Genomic DNA, 24168 nt, shown 5'->3' on the forward strand with positions numbered 1-24168 from the left:
GGAGTGGTTGCCCATGAGCCCGGGCAATGCAGAACCAAAGGATGGTGTGGCCTAGGCAGTGGCTGCATATGCCAGAGGCAGCCATCAACAGAAATGCCGCCGGGCCATGGCGGGAGTAGCAAAGAATGAACTCTGCATATGCCAGAAGTGGCCACCAACAAGAATAGGAACAGTGCAGGTTATTGGGCCAAATAATGATGGCCAGTGGCACACGAGCATTAAAGCAATATAATGGGCCAATAGTCTTACTAGAAGCATCCACCGTTGAAAATTGAAAGTGGAGAGGTGGCTGGCTTCGGCTCCATTTCTGAAACTGCAGCAGTGTAACCCATGCAAGGATGCAGGTATCTTGTGATGAGCGGGAAGCAGAGAACCGCGTAGAGCACCAAGGCAACGGCAACAAGTGCATTGCAAGGCACACATCTTCTCTAAATGTGGCCACTACATGGGCCCAGGTAGCATGCATCTGCAGTTCCCCAGCTGCCCACACTCTAGAGAAACCTGACCGGACCACAAATGAAGTTGTAACAAAAAGCACTCAAACAGGTATAGACATACTTGATAGTCCACCATCACATGCATTAGATTCCACACCCTTAATAATTGCAAAAGGTTTGACCTATTGTTACCACCATAACTGAAAATATTACAGTGCTAACTATAGCATCTAATCTTGAGCAAACTAGCTGAGAGAAGGGTACTCTGCAGCAGTTTCAGTTTTTGCTTTTTTAAGAATGAACTTTCTATTATAAATAAAATGCAGTATCTACACAGCCACGTTAATTAAATGTTTACAGGCTGGCTAGGTTGCACTAAACTAAGCAGAGAGGCATGGTGGTGATGTGGAGCATGTAAGTTCACAACATGTAAGCATACATGCAACAGGGCAACGGCCAGTTCAAATGCTTGACAAACTGATCCCTAAGGTAAACTAATACTGATCCTATATGGCCTGGTGATCTTACTTTGACCCATTAGCCTAATGGGCCAAGTAAGAACACCAGGCCATGGCATATCCTACACACCAATAGCAAAATGTAAATCCTACGTCACCCACACAATCTATTAATGAGGATTAAGCTACCCTTAAAGCTAAACATTACTGCCTGGTGATTGAGGCATATACAACAAGAAATGCCACTAAACAGCTACCCACCTACACACGCACTAGGTGTGTCTAGTTGCAAATAGTGCTACCAATCATGTCGGTCAATGGATTAAGACAGGAACAGTAGAGAAACATTTTTTTTGTCAGTAAGTATAAAAACACTCGGAACAGTTTCTGTATAAAAAAGACAAAAGTACATTTTGTTTACACAAGGTATCGCATAAAACAACATTTTGTGAAAATCACTGATTGCGATGAATCAGATACCACAATTCCCATATTCTAACTTATTCTGCGGTTATTAAGGGCGAGTGGTGGACATTTAGTTTCATATGTCTCTAATTCATATAACTTGTCCTTGGCTCTGTCACCCCAGAGAAATGTGTTTCTGGGAACTAGCAACAGTTTTTATGAGGCACTCTATAGCCAATTTAAACTGCTATTCGATATGTGCTGAACCCGTCTTCAGGACTTTAAAAGATTTTGATGTCAAGAAAAGTTCATTAGTTGACCCTTCGCGTTATGGCAATCTAAAGACCAAAACAGAAAAAGCATGTTGGTGACATTGTTAAAAACCCAAAGTGGGGTATCGTCTCTCTATACGTGTGTACAATCAACTATTGACACTAACCTTCTGAGTACTTTATAGGCGTGTGAGGCATCGAATTGGGTAGGCATGTAGACCGAATTCGAACGTTAAAGCTGCGGGTTCTCAGTCGTTGAAACTGAAAAGCAAGTATGAGATGGACCTTGTAAACTCAATCTTGCGATTTTGCTTCTGCTTATTGTTACTTTTTTGTACAGCTTGGTGCAAGCTATATGATGGGTACACAGCAATCTGAAACTGATGTAAGGGCCCAATATAGACTGTCTGTTAGACATTCGTTTATGTTTTGTATTGTTCAGACCGCTAGGTATGTTTCCATCGCGTGTAAAGTGTTAAAATCATAGATTTACCTTCAGCCAATCGGGACAATTCCTCTGATGACCTCGCTAGCCGCGAAATGCGCATCAAGCAGAGTAATCCATTTTTACCATGGAGCAATGATTCCGGTTTTCAGTTATCTTCCAGCGATTGGATCCATTGTTTTTCAATTTTACATGTATTTCCAGTATTAACTTTCCATGCATAAAATTGCTACCGTCCTTTATCCATGTAACAAGTAATGTTAAGTATACTGTTGTCTGCTCTTTAATTGTGCTACACAACACTTTGTTTGTTGGGGCATGGGGGAGTTCTGAAGAGCAATCCTACACCACAAAGGCATGTTGCACCTGTCCATATCCAGCAATTAAATAAAGTGCCTTCAATATCTTTCTAATGCTCTCTATGAATTAGTTTCTACGAAGAGCATGTGGGTCTGTACATTGGACAGTGTGGCATGTGAGGTCCATTTGAAACTGCATTGTAGAAATCAATGCGATTCATCTCGCCCTCTATCCCTCAGGCCAAGCCAACTCCAGCACTGACACCTACCTTCTCGGTTATCTGACCTATGAAGCATATGTCAGTTGAGGCTTTCGCTGCCACTTTGTCAGCCCCCACCCCGCCGGCCCCTCCAGCTGACCTGCATCCTGACACAGCCCTTTCCATGCTACGCTCTATCTTTGATGTTCATTGTTTTTCAAAGAAACGAGCTGAGGGGTATCCATCTTCAGCTGGGGCCTCCCTCTGGAACAACCTCCCTGCCTCTCTGAAACGTGAGAACCATCTCCGGTTCCGGAAGCACCTTAAGACTTTCCTCTTTGCTTCTGCCTTCTCTCACTCTCCCTTGCTGAATTCCTGGCTGAAACTGCACTGATCACCTGGCTATTCTCTGATCTCTGGCCCAGGTCCCCTCCCGGCCAGTTGCACTCCTGCCCTGCCTTTCTGGCACCCCTTGTACTTGGGTCTATATCTGTAACCCTAAAGTCCCCCTACCTGTTCTTTGGACACCCCCTGTCTGCACTTCTATTCTTTGATCCCATGTACTGCACTGCCCCCTCCCCTTTCCCCTTGCACTTTGCCCCACCCCTCTCACATGCACTTGCGCAATCGCAATGTCACCTGGCCTAGTAAAATTGTTTGTCTTCCCTTTGTTCCCCCTCCCTTGCCTCGTCATGCCTTGAAAACATGTGTACGGGTGTGTCATAAATGCCATATTATATAATTAGTAATGAATAGTAATGTAATTGGTTGTGGCGAAATGAGTTCTGTCCCACAGGCATCCGAGGATGAATATTAGCGAAACCACCTACTCGGCCCTTTCACGTGATCCCAATCAAAAAGGTGAAACTGGCACAGATAACAGATGCCTCCTTCACGTTTTGTGGTAACGTGGGCCGACAAGACCGCAATGACACAACAGTACAATATATTGGAATGTTCAAGGTACTATTTAAAAAAAAAAAATACTTAGCAGGGAGGAGAAAAGGCAATAGAACTACCACAATGTTCAAAAAGGATATGGTGCAGAAGTGGGTTTAGCCAGTCTCTAGGGTCCCAACAATTGGAGCAGATGGGGCTGGGGCCTTCCAACAGTATCTTATTCAGTCCATGGCTATTTACTGCATCAAACCTGGCTTCTTATCGTTGTGCGAGCGCTTTTTGTATCTAGTTCAGATGCAGCAAGTTGCCAAATAGGGAGAAAGCATTACGTCCGATTTGAAAGGGGGCTCATTGCAGTTTTAGGTTGGGTTTTTAAAAGTGAGTACTTTGATACCAGGGTCGGTTTCCCTTTTGAGCTTGGTGGTGAAGATGCTGGTGGTTCGAGGTATTCAAAATGTGGTGGTATGAACCATTCCACAACGGTAAGCTGCTTGTCCGTGCTGAGGCAACATTACGCTCAGCTCACGCTGTGCTGTGGAAAAGTGGTTCAAGGAGTAGTGACAGCATTTGGAAAAGTTCAAGCTCGTACCAAATGCAGTACCAGCGGGTTTTGTTGGCCCGGAGGTGGCGGTAAAGCTTGGATGCAGTTCAATTAGTTCGAGGCACTGAAACACAGGGATTCTGGCTGTTCTGCTGCCCAGGGTGCTGAGAATCCCAATCTAAGGGCTCATGGTCAAGATGTGTTTTTCTCATTCTCCCATCCTGGGGGATGCTAGCAAACACCTGCATGGGTCCTTCACCTCCTGTATTGAGGTCATGGGTATCAGTGTAGCTGACAAACGGTTATTGCCCCAGCAGCAGTTCACCCCTACTGTTACCAGGGTGTGGGTAGGGAAAAGAGTTGTTCTCTTCCTCAGAACACTCAATCTTGACCTCGCTGGCGGAGGGCGAGAGCTCTAGAAAGATCAACTCTCTCAAAAGAGGTACAAATTATTTCTTCTTGAATGTCTGAAATCCAAGGGGTGGAATACCTTTATTTTTTTTTTAAAATGGGGGCAGGGGGGTGAGAACCCCTGCTGGATTGGATGAAAGCAAGCCTGCTTTAAGGGGACCAATCTTGTCCTTGTGACCAGTGCTTTGTCTAGTTGCATCACACCAATTTCTTTGTGCTGAAGGAAATGTGGAAGATGGGAAGGAATGGGCGTTACATAGAAGCAAGATGGTGGAATATCTCTCTACTCAGACTACTCTAACCTCACGCCCATCCCAGAACCATAGCCTCAAAAGGCCCTTTAGTATGCAGCACCCTGGTGTGAGGCTAATTGTTTTTCGGTTGTGCCCTTTGATTCTTGTTAAACCGGACTGCTTATGCTGATGGACTGTCCTGCTGGAGAGAGGCGTTACCCGACCTCCCAGAGGATCAAAGGAGGTGTAGTCTTTAAGTCTCTTGTCCTGCTTGCTGAATAGAGACTGGCAGACTAGAATGCATCTTAAACAGCTGTCCTTGGACTCAGTCTTTACCTGTGTATGATTTAATTCTAATGTGACTTCTGATTTTGTGAATTACCAGCCACCATAACTCCAGCTTAGCTATAGCTTATGTTTAAAGATTGCGCTGTCACCAGGGCAAGGATTTGAGGATTTGCACTGCAGTGGCTTGACTGTCAAAGCTGTTGTGAAAAATGCACTTGTCAACTTTGAACCTGATGTGTGCCACTGGAGAGCAGGTCCCGTCGATCAGGAAATTGATGCAGCAGAACATGTGTCACAATGCTCCTGGCATGGAGCTTTATGAAAGGGGGTGTCTGTCTGTTTAGCAGACCACTGTTACGACAGGGTAGAGCCCCGTCCCACCCTCCCTCTGCGCTTTAGAGTGAGGCAGATGCATTCCAAACACTAGGATACGTCAGGGGGTGGGTATACGGTGAAAAGACCACCCCCTAATATGAAGGACCCCACCTCCAATATAATCAAACCACATACAGGTCCAGGGCACAAACAACCATTGCTATTTTTGCATAGTAACTTGGAGCTGAGCAGGTGAGTGTTTTTCTGCCTCTGAAAGTCTCCCTGGGCCTCCAGACCCGTTTTCTAGCTAGTTTCCTGAAGGCCCAAGCACCATTGCCAGCCCTCTCCCTCCCGCTCCCTCCTTCCTGGTTTCCTCCCTCCCTCCAGCCCTCCCCTGCCTCCCGATTGGCTGGCCATCCATCCATTGAGGCCTAGGTGCCCTGCACTGCACACCGCATGGAGCTGAGCAGGTGAGTTTTCTTTTTATGGGCCTGTGAAACCCTCCTGGCCCTTTATTAAACATCTCTTGGGCTCCATTGGGCCCGTTGGCCTCCTATCTCTCCCCATTGCGGCTCCTTCCCCTTCCTCCCGCTTCCCATAACTGCCCACCCCCCATGATTGGTCCAACCACCTTTCACCAAACTACTCCTTACCACGGCACCCCCAATACAAATATCCTGGAGGGACCACCTTATCATCCCCTGACAGTCAGTCAACCGGACAAAACACTGAAAACCATGAAAGTAAATTGTAGAGCCATCAAAAACTCCAACCTGAGAACTCCTGGAGCTAAGCAAACCACACCCAACATTCATGGAAGATGACCTGGACGAAAAAGTAACCCTGCTGCATTCCTGGATTACAACTACTATAGACTTCGCCAAAGAAAAACCTTTCACTTCTTCTCATAAACTGGCAATGGCAAAATGGTTCTCCCCAATACTTAGCACCATGAAAAGGAAAAAAAACCGAAGACTAGAACATGATTGGAGAAAACAAAACGACGCAGCGAACAAACTGAAATTCCTACTTCGAAGGGATTGTGTCCTCCGACGTATTCCTTATCTTTGATAGATCTACCAGCTTGCTGGCCCTTGGAAAAAAATTTCAGTAGAGGGCGCTGCGCGTCGACGTCCCTCGAGCCGATGTCCCCCGACGGCCTCCATATCGGCACCGATGTCACCACGCGTATAAATACTCGCGCAGCGTCTGTTGCTCAGTTCGGTTTTTCCGCGCTTCGCGGGGCCTCGGAATATAGTTGTTTAGTTCTTCAGTCAAATGTATCAATATATTCGTGAAGAATACCGACTCGTGCTCGATGGCTTCCTCACCCGAACCGACGACTCCAGGGTCCGGCTTCAAAAAATGTCGAGACTGTGGAAAGAAAATGTCGTTGACAGATCCTCACAGGATCTGTTTGTGGTGCCTGGGAATCTAGCACCATTGTTCGGAGTGCGAGGACTGCATGTCCATGACGGCGAAAGCCTTGAATGAGCGTAAGGGGATGCTCGAGAGAGGTAAGGCAGTTAAACCTTCTTCGAAAGTTTCCTCGGCAGAGTCGAGACATTCGTCTCATCGCCATCACATAAGACATTCTCGTTCTCGGTTTCGAAGCAGTTCCCATCACTCTTCGCGATCTAAGCATTCAAAAAAGAAATTGAAGATCCCCTTCCTCGTCTTCCGTTTCCCCAAAAAGGGTCTCCTGCCCCACAAAACATAGCTCTCAGGCTGTGTGGGAGGAATTCAGGAAAAAGATGCTAAGCGTCTTCGAGAAAGCGGCCTCGACCCCCTCGAAGACTGCTTAGGGTGATACCGTGCGTGAAAGACCCGAAAAATCAAAACGCCGCCAGTCGCAGTACCTGCCGAAAGAAGCAACTCGAAAGCATCACGAACCCTTGAGTAAAGGCAAAGTTGCGTCTTTGTCGTCGAAGATCCCTTTGACACATAGATCGGTGTCGTTGACGCTGTTATCGAAGGGTTCTTCGACGCACAGGTCAGTCGAGTCAACGCTGTCTTCGACGCCTCGAGGGTCTGGGTATAGCCACCTCGCAGCCAGTGGCCATACCCAGAGCCTCGAGCACGAGAATGTCGTCGACAACCTCGAGTAGAATCCCGCTACTCTCGAGTTCGAGGCCTCTACCACCTTTCTCGACGCCTTTTTCGATGGCTTCGAAGCCATTCACGTCCGCGTCGACAACATCTGTTTTCTCAGCCAATCATGACGAATTTGGCTCCTTCTGCTCTGGAAATGGGATTTATACAATTTTCAGGACCTGATCACTCCAGAGTCTTATCTTCTATTTATGAAGAAGGGGAGGATTCGGATCAGGAAAGACCTTTTGAGTTGCAGGGATCTGCAACTCCTGCACCAGAGGAATTTACCTCTGAGGAAGGTAGGTTGAAAGACCTCTATGAATCCCTACAGGAAGCAAGTGGGTTGGGCACTTCCCCAGAAGTGGAATTTGCCACACCAGACACAGGGGAACATGCTGAAACCCCTTGTAGAACCTTGATGGCAAGGATAATAGTTTATGGGATGGTCTACACCCTCACCTGCTTTTCAGCAAGACGACCTCAGACATCTTGGTCAAAGGTCCACAGGAGGATCTTGTGGTGCCATTTCATGCAGCATTACAAAGGAGAATATTGGCAAACTGGGTAATCCTGACGGTTAACAAAAAATTATCAGCTAAATATCTGGTGTCTTCTGCTGACCCTGAATATTTATCCATACACCAAACTCCGGAGAGTCTGGTTGTTCAGGCAGCTACTTCAGCAGGTAGTAAATTGGCTTAACCTACTGTTCCATAGGACAGGGATGATAAGCGATATGACTCTATGGCCAAAAAAGTTTTTTCCGCATGTAGCATGGCGTTGAAATCTATCAATGCTACTTGTACGCTTGCAAGGTTCAGCCACACACTTTGGGAGTGTGCTTCATCAGCGGCTGACTGCCTCTTGGAGGGAGGAGAGAAGCGTTTCTCAACATCATTAAGGATGGTAAAGATGCAATGTGCGAATCCCTTCAGACTGGCATCGATTCTGCTGACGGCATCAGCGGGGCCATGGCGGCAGGTACATCAACCAGGAGATTTGCTTGGTTGCGAAAGTCTGGTTTTGCTCCAGATGTGCAAAGCAGACTCTTGAATATGCCCTTTGACGGCTCTTCTTTGTTTGGTAAGAAGGCAGATGACAGTTTAGAAAAACTACAAACATCAAAGGCAGCAGCAAAATCCCTAGGAGCTGCAATCCTTCAGACACCATATCGCCCCTCAGGAACCTTTTGGAGAGATGTCCTTTAGCTTCTATTCCGCATTCGGAAAGGGCAGAGGACAGCTGGTTCAAAGGGGTCAGAAAAAATTCACCCGAGGTGGACGGGGTAAAAATACAAAAGCCGCAGCAGGTGCCTCTTTATCCTCGGCATCAGCTGCCTCCAAACCGCTCTGTGGACTCTCCTCACAAGACACCAGTAGGGGGGCAGGTTAACTCAAAATCTGACAGAATGGCAGGCTATTACGTCAGATGCTTGGGCATTGGAGACAATTGCCCAAGGTTACTGCCTGCCTTTCCTTCGCATCCCTCAGTCATCCACCGGGGAGCAGCTCTCTGAAAGTTCCAGATCCGCTCCTCTTGCAGGAAATTGTAGACCTGCTAGAGAAAGGTGCCATAGAACCGGTACCTGTAGCGGAGAGGAACAAGGGCTGGTACGCCATACCACACCCCCCACCCATCCCCGACCCCCTACTTTCTCATACCAAAGAAAGACAGAGGACTGAGACCTATCTTGGACTTACGAGAATTTAACAAGTTCCTCAGGAAGGACAAGTTCAAGATGGTAACTCTCTCTCAGATACTTCAGGCCCTTCAGCTCCAGGACTGGCTGGTATCTCTGGACCTCCAGGATGCTTATTTCCATGTGCCAATCCATCTCAAACACAGGAAATACCTGAGGTTCGCAATTGACGGCTCTAATTATCAATTTCGAGTTCTGCTATTTGGGCTGACCTCCGCCCGAGGGTCTTCACCAAGCTAATGTTGGTAGTGGCTGCAAGTCTAAGGAGGGAAGGGATGCACGTCTACCCCTACCTGGAAGATTGGCTGATCAGAGCTGTATCTTCGGAACAAGCTCAGATCCAGCTAGATTATGTCTGCCACTTCCTTCACAAACTGGGCTTCTCCCTCAATTTAAAGAAGTCACAGATGATACCATCACAGACTCCAGTTCATTGGAGCGGTCCTGGACACTTCCCTGGGAAACGCCTCGCCACCAGAGGTGAGGGCTCAAGATATTCTGCAGATGGTCACCAAGTTTCAAAATGCCCAACGTCTCCCAGCCTTCGACTTTTTGAGGTTGCTAGGCCTCATGGCATCCTGCCTCTTCCTTGTGCCAGAGGCTCGCCTGAGAATGAGATCTCTTCAGTGGGCACTGAGAACTCAGTGGTAGCAATTCTCAGGGAGAATGACGGACCTCCTTCAGATTCTGGACAAGGTGGCTCAAGACCTTCAGTGGTGGGGCCTGCCAGAAAAACATCTTAAAGGGGGAATTGTTTTGGCAACCATGGCCGGAGATGACTGTAGTCACAGATGCCTCACTCTTGGGGTGGGGAGCCCATACCAACGACTTGACTATCAGCGGTCGTTGGTCTCCATCGGAGTCCAGACTACATATCAACCTGTTACAGCTGAGAGCAAACTCACTAGCGCTGAAGGCTTTTCTGCCATCTGTACAGGGGAACAATGTCCTGATAATGACGGACAACACAGTGGCCATGCAGTACCTCAACAAAAGAGAAGGGTAGGATCACTGCCACTGTGCAGCGAGGCAATGCAGCTCTGGTTTTGGGCAATTCAAGAAGGAATCTCTCTATTGGCAGTTCACCTAGCCGGAGAGAAGAACTTGACGGCGGATGCTCTGAGCTGGCAGGGCAGTCTCCCACGAGTGGGAACTAGCTCAGGAAGTCCTTCTGGAGATCTTCGCCCTTTGGGGAACCCCTCAAGTGTATCTGTTTGCCACCAGTACCAACAGAAAGTGCGATCTGTTTGTTCAAGGGAATTTCCCCCGAGAGGAACTCTAGTAGTGGACTGGGAGTTTCCACTCCTGTATGAGTTTCCACCAGTCCCTTTCATTCCTCAAATGATCAGGAGGTTGAGAAGATTCTGGAGAACCATGATCCTAATTGCACCAGACTGGGCCAGGAGAACGTGGTGCCCGGACCTTCTGGACATGTCCATCTGCCCTCCAATTCGTCTTCCACTCAAGGAGAATCTTTTCTCACAGAAGGGAGGTCCGGTTCTCAATCCAGACATCAGAACCCTCAACCTTCACGCCTGGCTTCTGAAAGGTTGAGCTACAAGGATTGGGACCTCCCTGATGACGTCATGGAAGTGTTGCTTTCGGCCAGAAGGCCAGCAACAAAGTCTTTATATCGCTGCCGTTGGAACAAATTTTGCAGCTGGTGTAGAGAAGAGTATCGACCCCTTTTCATGTGGTACACCAACGGTGTTATCCTTTCTCCTCTACTTGGCAAATTCAGGCCTTCATGTTGGCACTATCAAGGGCTATCTCGCAGCGCTATCTATCTTCAAGCGCACTGCGGAGGACCCTTCGTATTTCAAATTACCCTTAGTAATAGAATTTCTAAAGGGATTAACTAATGTCTACCCTCCAAGACCTTTCCAGGTTCCTTTATGGGACTTAAATTTAGTCTTACATTTCCTGATGGGTACTCCTTCCGAACCACTCCACTCTTGTTCGCTAAGATTTCTCATCCTTAAAATGGTCTTATTAGTGGCTTTAACATCTGCTAGAAGGGTGAGCGAATTACAAGCTCTATCTTGTAAACCCCCTAATACAATTTTTCATAAAGACAAGGTTGCCCTACAGGTGAAGCCTAATTTCCTCCCAAAGGTGGTTTCTGAATTCCACTTCACTCAGAAAATGACTTTACCTTCATTCTATCCGCCTCCCCATCCGGGGAAAGAGGAAGAAAGGCTACATAGACTGGACCCAAGGCGGGCTTTAAGCTTTTACATCAGCAGACTTGCTAGGATTAGGCAAGCATACCAACTGTTCGTGGGTTACTCAGGGCACAAGTTGGGACTACTGATAACAAAACAAACCATTTCCAGATGGATTATTTTGGCCATCCTGGAATGTTACAAACTGGCAGGGAAAGAGCCTCCTCAAAATCTTAGGGCTCATTCAACCAGGGATATCGCAGCCTCCTCGGCCCTCCCAAAGAGGGGTTCCGGTTCGAGACATATGTGCGGCTGCCACATGGTCGTCCGCACATACCTTCACAAGATTTTACAACCTAGATTCCTCCTCGTCAAGAGACTAGGTTTGGCAAAGCCGTATTACATTCGGTTCATTCCTAAAAGGAAACATGGCGTTTTATTCCCAACTCCAATTGCACACCACTGCTATGGGAGTCTTATCAAAGATGAGGAATACATCGGAGGACACAATCCCTTCGAAGAACAAGTTCTTACCTTGTAACGTTCTTTCGATGGGATGTTCCTCCGACATATTACTTATCGCCCCTCCCATCCATCCCCGCAGTAATACTTCCCTTGTGGTTGCAGTTTACGCTCCTTCAAGGTCAATAACCAATTCATGTAAAACAACTGTTAACGTCAAAACGGAACTGAGCAACGGACGCTGCGTGAGTCTATTTATACGCGTGGTGATGTCGGCGCCGATATGGAGGCCGTCGAGGGACATCTGCTCGAGGGACGTCGATGCGCAGCGCCCTCTACTGGAAAAAAAATTCTGAGGCCAGCAAGCTGGGAGATGATCTATCAAAGATGAGGAATACGTCGGAGGAACATCCCATTGAAACAACGTTACAAGGTAAAAAGTAACTTGTTCAACACAACCGGGCATACAAAAAGCAAAGGGGAATACTACAACAACCGAATCTTCGAAGCGCCAAACACCCAAATAGAACTGTTCAAAATCATAAACAAAATCAAAAAACCTTCGAGATGTAACAAAACACACCAACTCAGTCCTAGAAACTTTGCAATGACCTCGCAGACCACTTCAAAAATAATCACCAACATCCAACAAACCATACAAAGCAGACCGTCTGATCAGACCACTATCCCTACCTACACCCAGGAGGAACACCCAAACAAACTACAAAGCTTTCCAGAAATATCAGTGGAGTCATTCGTCAAACTGGTGAATGAAAGCAATAACTCAGGGTCCCCCGAAGACCCCTGCCCACCAGACATATATACAAATCGATTCTCAAACAAGGAACGCCCATGGAATTTCACAGGAACGTCCTTAACCGTTCCATCGCAACTGGGAAAGTGCCACAAGCCTTTAAAACTGCATACATCAGGCCACTACTGAAAGATAGAGCGGGAACTGTAGAGGACCTCCAACTACAGACCCATCTCCAACATCCCGTATACAGCCAAGCTGCTCGAAACGTAAATGTACAAAATAACCCAAGAGTTTATAGAAGAGCACGGCCTACTAGACTAGGCACAAGTTGGCTTCAGACCACTGAGAGGAACGGAATCCGCTCTACTCTCAATATGGGACGATCTAAAAATCAATGCAGACTCGGACACCAGCACTGCCTTGTTACTCCAAGATCTATCTGCAGCATTTGACACAAGTCAACCATGACACCCTCATAACGAGATTAGAAGGACTTGGAATAACAGACACCGCCCTACTATGGATCAAATCTTTCCTAACAAACAGCACGGAAACCGTATGGATGAAACCCTTCAAATCTAGCCCGAGAGATTCCACCTGTGGAATATCACAAGGATCATCCTTCTTCCCGGTACTATTCAACATCTACCTGTATCTACTTATCAGAATCGTCAAAAGCCATGGCCTCACCTGCTACAACTACGCCGACGATGCACAAATCTTCAAATTACAAGACAACCCGGAAATGAACTCCGCTAGAAAACTGCCTCCGCGATGTATTCTTCTGGATGAACTCCAACTCCCTCAAAATCAACCCTTGCAAAACTGAAGCAATGATGGTCACAAAAAATGGAGGAGAAAACCATTTCATCCCTTGGCCAAGGGAACTCTGGGCAACCCCAGCACCCTTGACGATTGTAAAAAAACCTGGGGGTCCTGATGGACAATCTCATGCTAGAGCCACAAGTAAACGCTCTCCTCAAGAAATGCTTCTTCCTCCTGTGAGCGGCAAAGAGGGTCTTACCGTTCCTATCGTTCGCCCACAAAACCACCATCATTGCCCTAGTCCTGTCCAAAGTAGACTACGCCAATAGCCTATACCTAGGTATGCCTGAACGACTCCTGAAACTACCCCGAAGAGAACACACTGCACCAGCGCTGAAAACACTACATTGGCTACCAATAAAACAACGAATAAAATGTAAAACAATGTGCATTACGCACTGAGCAGTACACAACGAAGGCGCTGAGTTCCTAAGAGACAAACTGCGCCTACATCAATCAAAAAGAAGGCTCAGATCAAGCATGGACAAAAGAAAACTTGGAGGATCCTCCTTCTCTCACCAAGCCCGAAAACCTGGAACGATCTTCCAAAATACATACAGAACACAAACCACCTATTCAGGAAATTACTCAAAACCTGGCTCTTCACGTCATAACTAGAAAGACCGGCCACAGGGGCACACACAACTAAAACATCAATGAACGTAGAGAGACCCTGATGCACACTGATCAGTCAATGGAGGGGAAAAACCCAAGGTAAATATCCCACGACATACTAAACGACCGAAGAGGAGACAGCTGCAATATGAACAAAAACCGTAAACCGAGCAAGACAAAGACCGAAACACTAGGACGTATCATCAAGAGGCCTTTGACCTTAAATTATAACCTCTTCAACAGCGCCAAGGACAAAATATAGAGGGGGAAAGGAAGCACTGCACCACAAGCCCCAATCCAGTGGTTGAGAAACGGGTTTCATCACTACACACTGTCCACCAATACACAGCAGGAAGCACAATGCCCCGCCGCACAAAAAACTACAACTAAACAATAGCCCCAAGGATGTTCACCCCACAGAAACCAAAGCACCAACGGAAAGACAGTCGGGACAGAAGGTAACAAACAACTAAATACACAAGGTCACCAAGACGGAGACACTGGGATGCCACATCAACACCACTCCGACCCTGAACCGTTCAAATCCTTGACAGACCAGTGCCACACTACATAACGAGAGTAGATATTACCTACCCAGTCCCACACCCGAAGATAAGGTTCCGACCCACCTACCAATCGAAACAGTAATCACTATGATACAGCTGGATCAGCGCAGCACCAACAAAGCGTTTCGGCCCATGAGGAACCATCAAGCCAACCCACAGATATACAACTCTAACGGAACCGTAAGTACCTGAATCGGGTTACAGACCCCACTAACCCAACCCTCGTTCATCTGCATACTTAACCCACACACAGCCACACAACCATCTCTCTCCCAGCAATCCGCACACTTTACCACACAGAATGAACAACACATAAACATCACCCTTAGCACTCGAGGCCTCACCCGATCCGATACTAGCACCAACGCCCAGCACTCGACAGCTTCAGCTCGGTATACACCAACAGCACACCACTTCTCCCACTCTGCTTCTCCCCTCCTCCCGACTAACCCTACCCGTCCTTCCTGTTTACAGATCTGCCAGAGCGCCTGGGGACCAATTCCGTTGGTGACTGTGCGCTATACAAGTACCTTTAACATAGATGTTAGTAATTGTAGTTAAGAGACGAGGCCTGTGCGGCATGCATGAGGCCCAAATTGCGAGACGAGGCAAATCTCCAGCCTTGACCAGGCTCCCATGAGGACAGTGCCCACCCCCAACTGCAATGCCTATTCATTGTTCGAACAGTATTGCAAAGATGTGTTTTTTACCCAAAAGGAATGTGCCCTCCAAGGCCGCGATCAGAGACCGGCGTATGCATGTTATCTCACACTGGCCAAAGCATGACCTGGCCCATCCCCAGTTGACCACGAGTTAAAGCCCATATAACTGACTGAGCCCTGCGACCCCTGAATTCCATGGCACTGGGTGCCCTCTGACCAGGTCAGTAAGATTGTGTGTGTGGGTCAGGATGCTACAGAACCTCCTTTGAGCTAGCCCTAGTCTGTCAGGTGCACAGTATTATGACAAAGTAGCAATATGATGGGAGTATAGTTAATTTGTTCCTTGACCTTCGACGTGAGGAGAGGATCACCACTGCACCCACGTGATGGAAGACAGGCGGACTGGGCTGGAACCAATGACATGGCATCTGTTATGAAGCAGGCGGATCATGTAGGCACACACCAACCAGCCGTGCTGGTTTCTACAGTATATGTTGCGTCATAAGTGATTGTTTTTCTTTATAAGATTCTGTGTGTACTACTTTTCGGCAGAACGTTCTTGGCAGCAGAGTACTTTGCTGTTGTGCTCCTCTGTGCGAGATTAAAACTTGTTATCCTTACAAGATCGACTTGGGCCTTTCTTCCCTAGCGGGTTGTATTCTCTCTGGTTTGAGCGTTCAGAGACTTGCCTTCACCCTTTCTGAGATGGAATTACCAGCATAATTGTATTAAATAATACAAAATCAAAAAAGCCAGCGCTTCTTACACCCTTGCTAGATGGCAATTCCCCCACATTGGTGCACCATGGCAGCACATTCTACAGTGCTTTTTTTTTCTTTTTCTTTTTTTTTCTTACAGTTAAAATGTGTTATTCAGAGATAAAGGCATTTTCCCAGGATTTTACAACCTGCTTTGATGTCCGGAAGTGGCAACTAGAACCCAGGACTTTGACCCCCAAACCAGTATATTACTAAAGCTACCCTCAATATGCCCAGTCACGATTCCTCCAAGGACCACTCCGCCCCCCCCCCCCCTCCCCAACCCACACTGCTCCCACCGCCACCCTCTCGGTATGCTTAGACGTATTCATTTGGCTCAGTTACCTGATCAATTTCAGTGCCATCATGTTGGCAAATAGGTTCGCAGTAGCCTACGGAAGAAACCATCTACAATGGCAGTAGTGGGTTGAGTACTTTTTGAAAGTGTTACTTAATTCCTCCTTTACACTCCTCTTTCGTTGCGCTTTCTTGAGTACAAATTTTTGTTCCGTTTGCTCCATTGCTTTTCTAAGGATGTACCCTTCCTGAGTTTCCTTACATCGCTTTGGAAATAAACCACTAGCTGCCAGGATTCCTTAAACTATTTGAACGCTAATGTTTTTGCTATTATTCCCCATTCTGTTTGCGCACTAATTGTTCATGCGCTTACCTTTTACATGCCCCCGCCCCTTCACCTCCTTCATGCTTTGCTCGTCTCCTCTTCATTTTTTTGATTCTGCCATCCTGCGGAAAGTGCTTTTCTGACACCTACGTATTAAATGTATGTACAGTGCCTACAAATGCTGAGCTCGTTGTGCTGACGAGGAGCACTCTAGGCAACGGCTGTGCAAAAGGGAAGTACGCAGACCATGGACCCTGAGTAAGCATCTGATCTCATTGACCCCGGACTGATTTGAATTTGAACCCTTGACTTGGAGGTCAAAAGCTCCCGAACACTGCTGAGCTGAGGTGCCATGCGCATTTTTGTTCTATCACAACACCCTATTTTTGTCATTTGTTGCATCGTTGTGCCACGTTCTAGCGAACGTGCATTGAATTGCTTTGTTTTGTTAGCAAATCACTTGGTTGCGTGTCTTTTCTTTAAATAGAGGGGAAGCACAGCTTGTAGGTGTTTGGGTATTTGCTCACCCATTGACTATGCTAATCCCTATGGCCAGTCTCACCAGTTCCTGCCTCTTCCCGCCCAAAACACACACCTCCCCATGGAAACGTTGTGAGCTCGCTTTTAATCGAGCCTTACCATCAAACTTAGTGCTCGAAGAACATGCCAGTTTGCTTGGGCGGTTTGGGGGAGTAGGCAGTCTTCTGAGAGTTAATGACTTAATCGCAGCTGTAAACTCGCTACTGGTCTAATAACAATGTCTTGGTTAGGTCTGGCTTCAGCCACTTTATAAGCAACATGTGTGACCTTAACAGAAGTCCTGTTCAAAACAAGCATTGGCACTTGACCGGCACTGCTATTAGATGCTCGGGTACCTGCACCATTTTGTAGCTGCTACCATCGATGGGCAGTTAATACCAGTACGTCAGTGCCCATGAAGTGGCTTTCCCATGCGTACGTACACTTTTGGCTCTGCTAGTGATTGTTTTTCTTTATATTCTGACTGTTGACCAACTGTTAAGATACTCTGTGTTAACAGTGCAGTCTTTGATATCCTCTTCTTTTTTTGCAGATTCTTCCATCCGAGCACTTGTCAGTTTAAAAGGTAAGAACAGTGTCTGTTAACCGGGTTTCAGTCTGTAGTTTCTAAAGCACAGCTGCTCTGATAATCTGTTTTCACTGTTAAATAAGAGCGCAGCTCGGGATTCGAGCTATTCACAACAGGTGTTTAGCACAGCGATGACGTTTCGTTTTAAATGCATTTTCAATTTGAATACTGACCTGCATGCACCTGGGTGAATTATTTTGATAGTTCTTTTGCAAAGATTTCCTTCATCATTTTTCCCATAATTGCACAACAAAGCTTTAGGAAAATAACATGCGTGATATTACCCAGAGAACATACAGTTAAAGGTGTACGCAGGTTGTCGGTCTAAGATCTATTTTATTGGACAAATGCGTATTTTTGGGTGATCGTTTTCAAGATATTACAGGTCTCTTCCTTGTACTCTGAAGAGTGCAACATACTATCTTTCCAGAACACGTATGCATGCGTGCTCTTGAAAGTTTGCACCCAAAAAATACTAAGCTAAAAATGAGGGACTTCAAAATTAAAATGTCTAGTACTTTCTTTTTTTTTTTTTTTTTTTTTTAAGGGCACCTCGAATTTCCTCATCGGTTTGTTTTGTACGAAAATAGTAAACCTTTTTGTTAGCTTCTAAAGCTCACTGTCTCCAAAAAGCATCCTCTCGGTAATGGAGTTGTTAAAAACCGAGGAACCTTGCATGAAAGGCCTAGTTTAAAGAGGAAATTGATGTTTTCAGTAAGACCTTAAGGAAAACTGAAGTTAAATTGCATATTGAAATAAGACCATTCATTGCCTTAGAAACTGAGTAATACAATCTGAAAAACGAGCACAAGTTTTACCTACTGTTCTGCTGGTGGAACCTATGCCACTGGCATAGCAAAAACAGGGCCTGGACTGCTCAAGCTTGTTCAGAATTAAGTATAGAGAGAGAAAGTGATTTTGTTCAAGGAGAAGAGAAACGGAAGAAAAGAGCTCCTATAAGTCGCTCCCATACAAACCCAACTAGCGGATCCCTTGCCCCCTTAAATTCTACTCAACCACATAGTGATACAAAATGCCAATACAAATAAAGCTTCTGTTAAATTGGGCAGGGAAGGTGTTGCAGTTAGTATTGGATTTGAAGCAAGTATGTTTAATTCGTTTTTTGTGGATTTTGAGGTTAATGGGATATTCTTTAGGGGAGTAATTTTATATTGTAACTCTAAAGCAAATCTTTTTCAATACATACTTAATATCCCTAGTAATTCATGCACATTAAAACATTCATCCTTGGAGACCACTAGGGGGCGCGGGACAAGATGGCTGCTTGATCACGCAGCTCCCGCTCTCTCCAGCAGGTAGTGGGCTGCCTCCCCCACTCGGGGGTATAGTGAGGAGATAGAGCGTCTGTAACCGGGATATAGCCTGACCGAATGCACTGAAATATAGTACATGGTCCAGTGCTTCACTACGTCCAAGCATGGTATTGGAGGTCCACGGAAAAGGAGAGGAAGCGGCAGTGCGGACCCCAACGGGAACCGTTGAACAGCAACCACTACGAATCCCATTGAGCACGGAGCTGGTGAGCACCGCCCCTCAGTGAGACGGGTAAAGGATAGTGGGGCCCCGGGCAGGATGCAGCAGATACTGGAGAGGCCCCCTCCTGCAGCTCTGCACAGCATCCGTGACTTGGGCACCTGCGGTTATGCAAACTGAACCCGGTCCCTTTTTGAAGAGCGGAAAGCAGAGATGTGCCAGAGTGTAACGCTGGCGGATCAAGAGGCGCCCCGTCATTTCTGCCACAGAGTTGGGGGATAGGCGACGGAGACCGTCCGGCAAGGGACAGACTCCTCATCCCATGGCAGAGGAACATCAAACTGCAGCAGGGGTTAGCAGACTGGGAGCACGAACGGAGGAGCGTTGCAGACTACCACCAGAGGGCCCAAGACACAGAGGCCACTAATGATACGGTGCCCAGAACCCACATATTTCACTGCTGTGAGACGGCGGGGGAAGAGCGGTGAGGGCCCTGAAAGAATTGAGAAGCCGGGCATGGATGAAGACCGACTCGCAGCCAGGTAGGAGCTGAGAAGGTGAGTGCACAGCGTGGGAGTGTGGAGAGGACTAATCGCACAACCCCCGCTTTAGCTCTGGAAACCCCCCAGGTAGTGGGCTGCCTCCCCCACTTGGGGGACCTGCTGTGAATCGGGGACCAGAGGTCGAAAGGCAGGCAAGAGAAACTGACCCAAGCCCAAAACCCCACCCGGGTTGGGTATATGGAGTGTGCGGGGTGCAGGCCCCTCACCTGCAAGTGGCTCCATAGGAAAAAACGGCACAAAGTGCATGGAGCCTAGACGAGGCTTGAGGACATATTCTATTGTTGGGGCACTTAGTGGAGAGAGCTGTTGAGAGAGCAGAGACATTTGCTGGTCGAGAGAGGCTTGTGACGCTGGGGTGAAATTGATAACCCATCACGGCCCCTACCCTCCAAGGGGAAGAGAAGGCGCATAAGTGGAGCGGTGGTAGATGACTTGAGAACTGACGGCCACCATCCTGCAAGACTGGAAGGGGCGCAGCAGGGAAAGAGGTGCCGGGCGCTGTTGTGGAAAAGGGGGCTAGGGTAAATACTGGGACACCAGCTTCTTGGAATAATTGTGGATATTTGCCCAGTAATAGGAGGAAGCCCACTGCAGGACTGGCCCTGGCTGGCAGAATCAGAACCTACAAGGGTGCACCGCTGAGGGGTACACATAGTGCAGTGATCAAAAGACAATTGAGCTGGTGGACCAGGGGAAAGCTCTGCACAGAAGGTGCAGAGAGAAGTGAGGAGCGAAGGCAATATAAGGAAGAACAGACCCTGTGCGAACGCACATGTGAACGGGACAGTTGTCACCTTGGCAAGCTCTGCAATGAGAGGGAAAAGGAGACGTCTCCCGGAGGGCAGAGGCAAATGGCGGAGGACACTCCCAAAAGTCCAAATGTCAGCAGGGATTGACCGCTCTAAGTTTTCCACCAAGGAGGACACTGGGCACATTCTGGCAGCGATAAAGGCCCTTGGAGGAGACCTACAGGCGTCCTTGGCGGACTTGACTGGCAGAGTAGCCACAGGGTAAGGCAAAGTCGAAGGACTTGAAAACAACCAACTTAATGCTGACCTGGTGGAAATGCGGCTGGATGACAGGATGATGGAACTGGACCTCAGAGGAGATGACTCAAAATCGATAACCTAGAAAATAGGGTGGGACGTAATAACTTCAGGATTTTGGGCCTGAAGGAGTCCGACAAACACCACGCCAGGTCGAGGAAAAAGTGCAAACACTTGTACACCAACTCTGAAACGGAAGGGGGCAGGGCGGTACAACTTGAGAGAGAGCACAGGGGAGGTAGGCCATACGGAAACGGCCCTTGTTCCGTAGTGGCCAGGTTTCTAAGCTATAAGGACAGGATGGAGGTCCTAAATAAAGCAAAGCAACAACAAGAGGGAATTTGAAGGCTCCAAGGTCACCCTATATCAGGAGCTCACAACCTCACACTAGCGCGGAGAAGAGGCTGCAGACCACTCGCAACATGGCCGCGGGAGAAGGGGCTTTGTTACAGATGGGGTTACCCCTTCTCGCTGGAGTTTGTGGCCGAAGGAATGGAGTACAGACTGAGGTCGGTAGAGGAAGCGGAACAGGCAGTGAGACACCCTGCATCGGACACAGAACCTCAACCAAGTGGACAGTGCGGCCTCAAGGAAGCTCCTACGGCCTGGGTACGAACCGGACCCACAAAGAGGACAGTTGAAGCGGAAGTTTGAGACTTATCGAACTTTCACCGCAGAAAGTGCCAGCGCCTCAAGATCTAATGGAATAAATCAATGAAGATGGGCGGGCGCTCTGCTTTAACCTAGACTACAAGGACCGGGCAGGCGCTTGGAAGGAATCAGAATTGCTGGAGGGAGAAGGTACCATTCCCTCTATAGTGGCCCCCAGTGAGTGTTGGGGCGTCTCCCATCTTGGCGTTCAAAAACTTAAGTTTGGGTTTTTGTTTTATTAAATAAAAAGTTGGGTAGGATTTCTGGCTCCAGAATGGCGAATATTGGGTGCTCTGAATGCAATACTCAGAAGAAAGGAAATGCAGAACACGAGGGGGCATTAACTGGTCAAATGGAGGTAAGTGCAAAAAGGAAGATCTGTGATGGGGAAAGGTGAAGCTTTTAAGGGTCTGAAGGTGGGCACACTCAATGTAAAGGGGCCGAATTCCCCTACTGAGAGATCCCTAGTGGTACTGGAACTCCGTAAAGCATCCCTGGAGGTCTTCTTTTTGGAAGCAACAAGAAAACGTATACGAGGATAGACTTCCTCCTTATAAGCGGCGATCAGGGCTCAAGGGTTATGGACAGTTGTATCAAACCTGTAGGGTGGTCCGACCACTTTCATCCTGGCAGGAGCAGAGGTCCGAAGCCCTGACCCCTCACTTCCAGACACCGAGGACCCACGAGGCGACCACACCGGATCAATGGCTACAGACAGCAACCATAAGGCAGGGTGAGGCCCCTTTGCTTATTGTGCACCAGCTGCCAGAATCGTGCCCCCTGCTTTGCCACATCTGCCCCGTACCTCTGAGCAATACAGGTCAGTCCACCTTCAACAGAGCAGGAGCTCTGCCTGAGGACCACATGCCGCAGGAGCAGTACCCTCGCAACCTTCACCCTGCTGGGTGGTGAGGTAAACCCCTGGGAATATTATCCGGCTGCCCCAGGCCCTCCCTGAGCGTGCGGCATTCCGCCGCTTATTCCACTGTCCTCCGGCGTTACGGACAAAAATCTTCACTATCATCCGCTTCTGCCCATCTTTGAAATTTTTATGTACATTTGAGCGTGCCGTGCTGCGTGCTGCTCAAGGTCCCTGAGCTCTACCCTCATTTACTTTGTACTCGTTCAAAACTGAAACTCTGACCACCAGAACTTGGCCTCTCCAACCCCTACTCAGTGAGACCCTGGATGTACCCCTCGACATTTTGTATACCCTTTGTACCCCTTACTGAGCATACACTGTTAGTCAGACCCTCTCTGCTCGGTATGGGATTACTGCCCAGTCTGAAACTATAATCTGTGCTATTTAGTTGAAACTGCATTTTGTGCTATTTAGAGAAACTGCATTTTAGCCCAACCTTGCTGGAATTGAATTAGAATGCTACTTAGTTGAGATTATATTTTGTGCCATTTAGTTGAAAATGCATTTCAGCTCCTCCTGACTTAGTACTTGCTACTTTGACTTAATCCACTTGCAGACTCACTCGAGCACATAGTCATTATGTATTGGCAAAACCTCTCCACAGCGGCCAATCATTCCATTCTGCCATCCTTCTTTAAACTATTTGCATTTGCGGTGTCATCCTCTCTTTACCTCACACTCCCCACCTCACTTGCGCATAACCGCGCCGCTGACCAACCTACTCTATCACACTACCACAATTATGGCCATTACGTCTCCCCTCACAAACCCATACCTCAACAACCCTGCCCTCTGGCTACAACACTTCGCCATTAGACCTTCACTGAACCAACCATGCACGATCTCGGTGAGGAACTCCAGACTAGGCGCTAGACTCTCATGCTTCTCACCACCATTTGATTCCCACTCGACATATTAACAACTTGGTCAATTGCCAGGACCAACACAACTCTACCCACACCTACTTCAGTCAAGAACCTCGATATGAACACCAGTCCGCTCCTAAACTCCTAATCAAAGGGGCATTAATGCTAGATCCCTTATGGCTCATGCACTAGATGTGGCTGATCTCATCTTAACACACGACCTTGACTTCATCGCCATCACTGAAACCTGGCTCCACACTGCCTCAGGGCCTCTACTTTCATTAGCTATCCTCACAGGATATAACGTCATCAGACACAACTCAAATACAAACCAATCAAAAGGAGGTGGCATTACCATCATCCACAAAAACTCCACAAATATCCGTATCTCCTCCGTGCATCAAATCTCATCTGCAGAAGTGCTCACAGCTAAATTAGCGCTTACCCGTAACCACACCATCATATTACACAGGCCCCCTGGACCACTATCCACCTTCGCTGAAGATTTATCCAACATTCTTGCAGACAACACTAAAATCAAATCTCAAATCATTGCACTAGGTGACTTCAACCTGGGACTCTCAAGACGCCAATGACACCGCTGCCCATGTTATCAAAAATCTGTTCACTAACTCAGGCTTTACTCGGCATATCAATAATCCTACACATTCCAAGGGTAGAATCCTCAATTGGATATCTGACTTAAATTGTGATATTAACGTGGAATTCAACCAGCCCTGTGCTTGCACTGACCACCTTCTAATCACCTTTAACCTCCCAGCCAAAACTATTAGTACAACTTCTGACGTCGCACCCGCGATTTCCACTAGAAATAAGTGACATAATCTGTGAAACTCCTTCCTCTTATCCTCCTGGTTCTCAACAAACAGGCACTCTCATGCACTGATCCAACTGTCCTGGTCGACACCTTCAAACTATGCTAAAAGCCCTTGACCACATTGCCCCATCTAAATTGAGAACCTAAACCTCGAGCTCACCTTAACTCCTGGTTTACACCTCAGCTGAAAACTCTACATAAAGAAAAAACGAAACTATGAAGCGTGCTGGAAAAGTAACTCTACTGAAACA

General features: G+C 47.4%; 1 protein-coding gene across 2 annotated transcripts in view; it reads left to right on the plus strand.

Moving 5' to 3' along the window:
- Window positions 1-24168, plus strand: part of LIN9 (lin-9 DREAM MuvB core complex component) — a 1337113-nt gene that overhangs the window by 149896 nt on the left and 1163049 nt on the right. The window contains exon 2 of one of the 2 annotated variants that reach the window (XM_069608684.1): window positions 17502-17534. In XM_069608684.1, coding sequence (XP_069464785.1) covers window positions 17502-17534 — 33 coding nt within the window. Of the gene's footprint in view, window positions 1-17501; window positions 17535-24168 lie in introns of those variants that run through there. The other variant, XM_069608685.1, reaches the window with a different exon arrangement.

This window comes from Ambystoma mexicanum, chromosome 4q (genome assembly GCF_040938575.1).
Source record: "Ambystoma mexicanum isolate Mex_15411 chromosome 4q, UKY_AmexF1_1, whole genome shotgun sequence".
NCBI classification, from domain to species: Eukaryota; Metazoa; Chordata; class Amphibia; order Caudata; family Ambystomatidae; genus Ambystoma; species Ambystoma mexicanum.